At 38.5% G+C, this 6,050-nt stretch overlaps 1 protein-coding gene across 1 annotated transcript; it reads left to right on the plus strand.

Moving 5' to 3' along the window:
- Positions 1-6: 6 nt before the first annotated feature.
- On the plus strand, positions 7-5,301 carry CUNH15orf48 (chromosome unknown C15orf48 homolog). Its single transcript, XM_009276507.1, has 5 exons — positions 7-47; positions 168-228; positions 537-625; positions 1,441-1,501; positions 2,168-5,301. The coding sequence occupies exons 2-5, from the start codon at positions 187-189 to the stop codon at positions 2,234-2,236; spliced, it is 261 nt and encodes an 86-aa protein (XP_009274782.1). The 5' UTR covers positions 7-47; positions 168-186; the 3' UTR covers positions 2,237-5,301.
- Positions 5,302-6,050: the final 749 nt, after the last annotated feature.

Below are 6,050 nucleotides of genomic sequence, written 5' to 3' on the forward strand. Positions count from 1 at the left end.
CGCTGGTCCCCTGCGGCAGCGCTGCCGGTCCTCCTCCGCCCTGCCAGGTAACGGAGGCGTCGTGCCCTCTCTCCCGGGGCCGAGCTTTCTCAGCCTGGGGGTGGGGGGGTCCCGCAGCCGGGGAGGTCCCGGCCCGGGGCGCGGTAACAGGGAGCCGTTTGTTCCAGGTCCGCAGCCGCAGCGAGGATGAGCACGAGCTTCTTCCAGATACTAAAAGCAAAAAAAGAAGTAAGTTTGCCAGGGACGTTGGTTCTGCGATAACCCCCTTCGGCGAGGGGATGCCGGCTGGCTCGAGCAGGTGCACAGGGGTTGCCATTTAATAATGAGCACCTTATAGAGGATATCGCAATAGCAAGGGATGCGTGTAAGTTGAAATTCATGCATTGAAAGTGAGGTGGTGTGAGTAGTAATACAGAGGTAATGCACCTTAACAGGTAATCACGCCTTAATTCCTTGTAACTCTCACTCCCCCATCCATGGCTCTGTAGCCAGGACACTAGGTCTTAAACTCTTTTCTCCATTTTTATGTCTTTCAGCTCATTCCCCTGGTTGGAGTAGTGTCCTTTGCAGCAGTTGGGGCGCTCTCTTTTTCTGTCTATTCCCTATTCAGCAAATCCGATGTGATGTAAGCAAAATACTTATTGCTTGGAGTTTACCCTAACCTTCTTTGTTCAACAGAGGTATTTGACTACCGTGTTTTGCACCAAAGGGGGGGAAAAAAAAAATCCATGTCGATGTTCCAGACTACTAGTAGTAACTAAGATATCTGCAGATTGTAAATACTGAAGAAATTAATTAATTTGGAGTGTAGTCCAAATTATTTCCTAACTTTTGATTTAACAGATTACATTTTTTCTTTGCTTTAGGTGTAATAGGTTTTAGGTGTTCTTATGAAGAATTTCAAATAATCAGATAGGTAGACGACATGCAGATATGTTGCAACCAGGCTATTGACTTTATATACAAGTCAAGTTATATACGAGTCACATTATCAAATGTGAACTTACAAGAAGTTAATATTTTAATGGCTTGTCTAATAATTGGAGCTAAGTCCTGTACTCTTTAAGCTTTTGGGAATTTTTATATTTACTTTAAAGTGATTGGAATGGGCATTTTAGCTGTCAGGGTAAGAATCCCCTTACTTTTTCTTTGTGTCTTCATTCAGTTTTGATTTTTTTCAGCTTGCTTCCCTTATGATAACACGTTATACTTGAACAATGTTGGCTTGTTTGGTGCTTTGGAAGCTGCAAATAAAGCAAGCCATCATTGATTTCTACCCAGAATTTAAAACAGAAATGCCCAAACCTGTAAACTTGTGTTTTGGGGAACTACTTACTTAGATGAATAGTTCTACTGACAATAGACTGCTCATATAAGAAAAATGTGAGCAAGATCACACCCTAAAACATAGTACCTGTTTTGCTTTATCTTCTCTAAAAGCATTAACAAGAGTGGCAATCCAGAACCGTGGGAAACTGTCGATCCTACCAAGCCTCAGAAGGTAATTTGTACAAATAATAGTACAAATAGCATATATTTCCAACACGATGAATAACTTCATTTAAATGTGTGAGAACTAGCAAAATATTAATGAGGAAACAAATGTAAAGCTGACATATATCTATTTAAAAGTGGAATTAACTGCTTAATTCATTACTTTACGTAAAGTATCTTCCCTGTATTACTTAATGACAGGGATTCAGCTATTACGTTCTAGGTCTGATCCTGAATTTATGGCGTACTTCTGGTTGGTGTTTTTCCCCCACCCAACATCCATTTACTCAATTCCATCGATAACAGTGGAAATTTGGAATATAGAGGAAATGCTGTTTACCCTTGCCTTGTTCCTGAATTACAAAATTGACTAAGAATGTTTGAGTACTGCAGCCTGAAGGAAAAAAAAAATCTTAGTTTAGTAGAGCATCTAGGATAAGGAAAAATAAAATTATTTGGCATTATTATTTAATATCCAAGTGATTTTGTTCAACAAATTATTAAATGTGTCATCAATTGCTATTCTTGCTTACTTCTGAAAGGAAAATGTAAAGCTACTAGAAATGCTTCTTCACCAATAAGCTGATGTATGATATGGGGAGGGGTGGGGGTGGAGTAAATGCTCACTGGGATTTTGCTAATTTCTTTCACATTTCCTTTGAATTTCTTCCAGCTATTAACAATCAATCAGAAATGGAAACCTGTAGAAGAGCTGGAAAATGTCAGAAAGCTTACGAAGTGACAAGTTTCTGTTGCCTCAAAAAGGTACCCTATGAATCTAGTGGAATCACTTCTGCACAAACTTGACTACCGAAATCAGTGTGCGGAAATGCTTCTGCTACGTTTTTAGGGTCTCCCTACATTTTTTGGACTCTGGATGAGGAGTTTCATGTTGCCTTAGAAGTTGGCATACAACATCCACACAGTCCAAAAATCTGTCTCAAATACTCATTTTCAGTAGGCATTTGATGTCACATGTTGAATATTCAGATGGTAATTATAGATGGAAAAAGCCTTCACACTTTTTGTAGAATTTTTGTTTTTCTCAAAATGCATTAATTTTGTAATTTTATATATTTTTAATAAAACATATTTTAAATTTTTACAACATTCCATGTAAATTCCATAAATGGAGATTACCCAGAAGTCCTTCTAAATTGGGATTCCTCGTCTGCTCTATACTGTATTTCGGTGCTGTATACAGACCAAATAGTCATCATAGCCAGAGGATGTCTTTGTACGGCAACATATGTGATCATCAAGTATACTTGCATTCATTTTCTACGTTAGATGTGGTGACAATTTTAGTCAAAACTGATGTTCTACTGCTAATACTAAAACTTACACATGCGCTCACCTTAACCCGCTGAGGAGTCCAATAGGTTATTTAAGGGTATACTTGAGACTGCAGGATTGGAACATAAGAATTAAGCATGGCTAAAGGGAATTGGAAATAAGATGATTTCTGTTGTATTTAAATATTTTTCGTGTTTAAATTTAGAAAAAGTTACTAGAATTAGGAAACTTACATTATCCAAAACTAATTACATAATGTTAATGCCTCCTTTTTGTGCAAGGTGGTTCATGTGCAAGCTCAAATGCACTGCGCAGTTGTTAATATTTTTAAACATTTCTAGATACATGCTATTAGGGACATCTGCTTTAACAAAGAGAAAATAACAGGTTAAAATTAGGAATGACTCTATGAAGAGACAGTTTCTCTTTAAGCATCTGTGTGTTTTCTTATGGGTTGGCCAGGGAGAGAATGTAGTGGGTAGACCCCCCAGTAAATTAATGAGGCAATATATGTATCCAATGGTAGAACAGTCTTTTGTGGGTGTTGCTGTATGTGTCCCCTTCCAGGCAGTTTCACAATATATTACACAGTTTCTTTTACGATAAATGTTCAGAATGCATATTACTTTCTGTGAGGAAGAAAGCAAAAGTGAAACAACTGCTAGTTGGAGGAAGTCCCCGTAAGTGAGTAATAGTGAAGTGTTTTAGGTTACTCTGCTGCAGCAAAGACAAAACTTAGGTTAGTAAAGCTGTCTCCCGAACTTTAAGGTAGCTTGGCTTCAGAAGTTTTATGTTTTCTTCAGATTTATTGATGCTGAGGAAAAAAAAAGATAAAATGTTATTTTATCCCATACTTGTGTGCCGCTGCAGCGTAAATACTTGTTTATCAAGTAAGGATGACTCAGCAGCGTTTATGTTTAAGAGTGATAGCTTTCATTTTAAGGAATGACGTTACAAGATGATTTGATAGCATATAACCACAAAAATCCAGTGCTCTGAGGAATACAAATTTTAAGTATTTTAATAGCGAAATATCTTAAAATATTTTCTGTAAGTTATTCTGTATTTCCATATTTTTACTGGACTGTGTCAAACAAAACAAAAAGTGCTGTGCTCTGAGTTGATGCATGAATTAAATGAGTTTGTTCTTCAGTAAATCACTTGTATGGTCTGTAAATACTATGACCGAAGTAGCTGTCAACATTAGGGAAATAAGTGTAAGTCATTTTTATGTAATTTTTGTACTTAACTACTTTTCAGTGGTGTCTTCCAGTAGTGCATTAAACAGTGTGACTGCCCTCAGTCACAGGTTGTTTCTTCTCTCATCCTGTGCTGAAGCATAATAGCAAAGGTAATAGAATGTTTTGGTTTGTTAGCTGCTCTTTTTTCTTTTAATATAGATTAGTGGGGAGGATTTTCACATAATGTGAGAAATCAAAATACTTTTCTGTGCTTCAAAAAGATTGAGTATTGTTTAAAGTTCTTGGGACAGTTCTGTGTGTTCTCAGACTGTCCCTAAAAATATTCTGTCTCCTGCACAGATGAGTGGGTGTTTTTCTTGTAAGTAGAGCACATCAAGAGCAATTACTGTATCTTCCCCCCTCAACCACTCAACATAAACCTATAAAGCAATATACAATTTATTTCCTTGTTCTACAAACATCACAGTTAAGACAGTAAAGATTTAATTGGCTGAATTTTATGAGCTGACTTTTATGAGGCTGACTTCCATGTCCTGTGTTATGCAAACCCATGACTTTTTATTCCATGGACAATTTAGAGGCCATTGAAATAATTTAACAAGTTCCTTCCTTCTCTCCATTCTGTTCTCTCCATTTTGTCTCCTACTCCATTCTGTTCTTGGTTTTGGTTTGTTGGTTTTTTGTTGGGTTGGGTTGGTTTGTTTTTTTTTTTAAACTACCACTGTCTTTGCTCACCCTGTCTAGTACTTTTCCATGGAACTATATCACTTCCAACTTTCATATTAATTACAAAGTTTAATTAAAATGTTCACTGGCTTGTTAGATTTTTCAAATATAGATTAGAAACCACTAGAAATGTTTTTTAATGGAGCTAATCACCATTAGAAATGAATCATTAAAATCTACAGTCATGCTTTTCTAACTGCAGGTGGCTGATAACTTAAGTAGTCTATTTGTAAATAGTTTTCTGGAAGAATAGAAGGTTGCTTTCTGCAGTATACATGCCGTTATTAATTAATTACTAATTTTTGTTACTACAATAGTACTTAAAGGCCTTAACCACAACAATACAAGATCTGCGGTTATCCGAGAGCTGTGTTGAGTTTTCCATTTGGCTTTCTTTGCGTTTGATGCTCCAGTGTCAGCATTTCTCTGTCTGATGTCCCCTACCTCCCCGCATTTCTCTACCACAAGATGCTATTAGTATAGTACTGTAATACCTATTACTTCGCTGGTGCGTGTTGTTTCTGTAGAAAATAGTAACTTACAGAGGGGCCTGACGCAATCATTAAAGGAAATTGTTCATCCTGCAGTTGTCGTCTGTCTCAGTGCAGAGGGTTATGGTCCCTAGGGCTAGCTGTAGAAAACAAACACGAGTAAGGGGAACGATTCACTGGATCTGGCCACTGTTTGGTGTTGGACATTTCCCAAAAAAGCTTTCAGATTAAACAAACATGGCCATGCTACTCAGCACGGTTTCAATTCGCTGTGCGAAGTCTTCACAGGACAGCACATCCCTGCCATATGGGGAGCGCACAAGATAACGAAATCACCTAAAAGTGTAACTGAAATGGAAATAAAAAAGCGTTAGCGAGGAAATGGACTCGGGGCACAGCGCTTGGACTAAGTAACTGCTGACCTTCAGGTGCTGATGTGAATAGAGAGCAGGTACATTGTTTGCTAAAAGCTATCTCCCATCACGAAACGGCCATCGCTGCTAATTGCACCCTTCAAAGGAAGTCCAAAGAGCGAGCAGACACCCAGTCCAACGAGACGTTCTCCTGAGGTGCCTCACCCCGATCAAAGATCACGCACTTTTACAGCACGCTTCATGGAGCCTGTACCAACCCTGTTTATGCTGTACCTTGACCTGACGACCAAAGGATTTTGGTTTAATTAGCTTTTATTTTTAGATAACCTTGTTACGTGTATGTTCTGGCCACAGCTGTTAATGGGGATGTAGTGTCCTTCTGCAGGGCTCACAAGGGACGTGCAGTCCCTGTAAGGGCCCCTCATACAACACGGAGAGCCCCGGGGCCTGTGACAAATGAAGCCGTT

The sequence above is a fragment of the Aptenodytes forsteri genome, unplaced genomic scaffold (genome assembly GCF_000699145.1).
Source record: "Aptenodytes forsteri isolate BGI_AS27 unplaced genomic scaffold, ASM69914v1 Scaffold1, whole genome shotgun sequence".
NCBI lineage: Eukaryota > Metazoa > Chordata > Aves > Sphenisciformes > Spheniscidae > Aptenodytes > Aptenodytes forsteri.

Excerpts from the sequence above, each read along its gene's own strand:
- CUNH15orf48 (XM_009276507.1), top strand. The coding sequence starts at position 187 with ATGAGCACGAGCTTCTTCCAGATACTAAAAGCAAAAAAAGAA. Across the intron at positions 626-1,440 it reads TTCAGCAAATCCGATGTGAT|CATTAACAAGAGTGGCAATC; the intron begins GTAAGCAAAATA and ends CTTCTCTAAAAG. Across the intron at positions 1,502-2,167 it reads ATCCTACCAAGCCTCAGAAG|CTATTAACAATCAATCAGAA; the intron begins GTAATTTGTACA and ends AATTTCTTCCAG.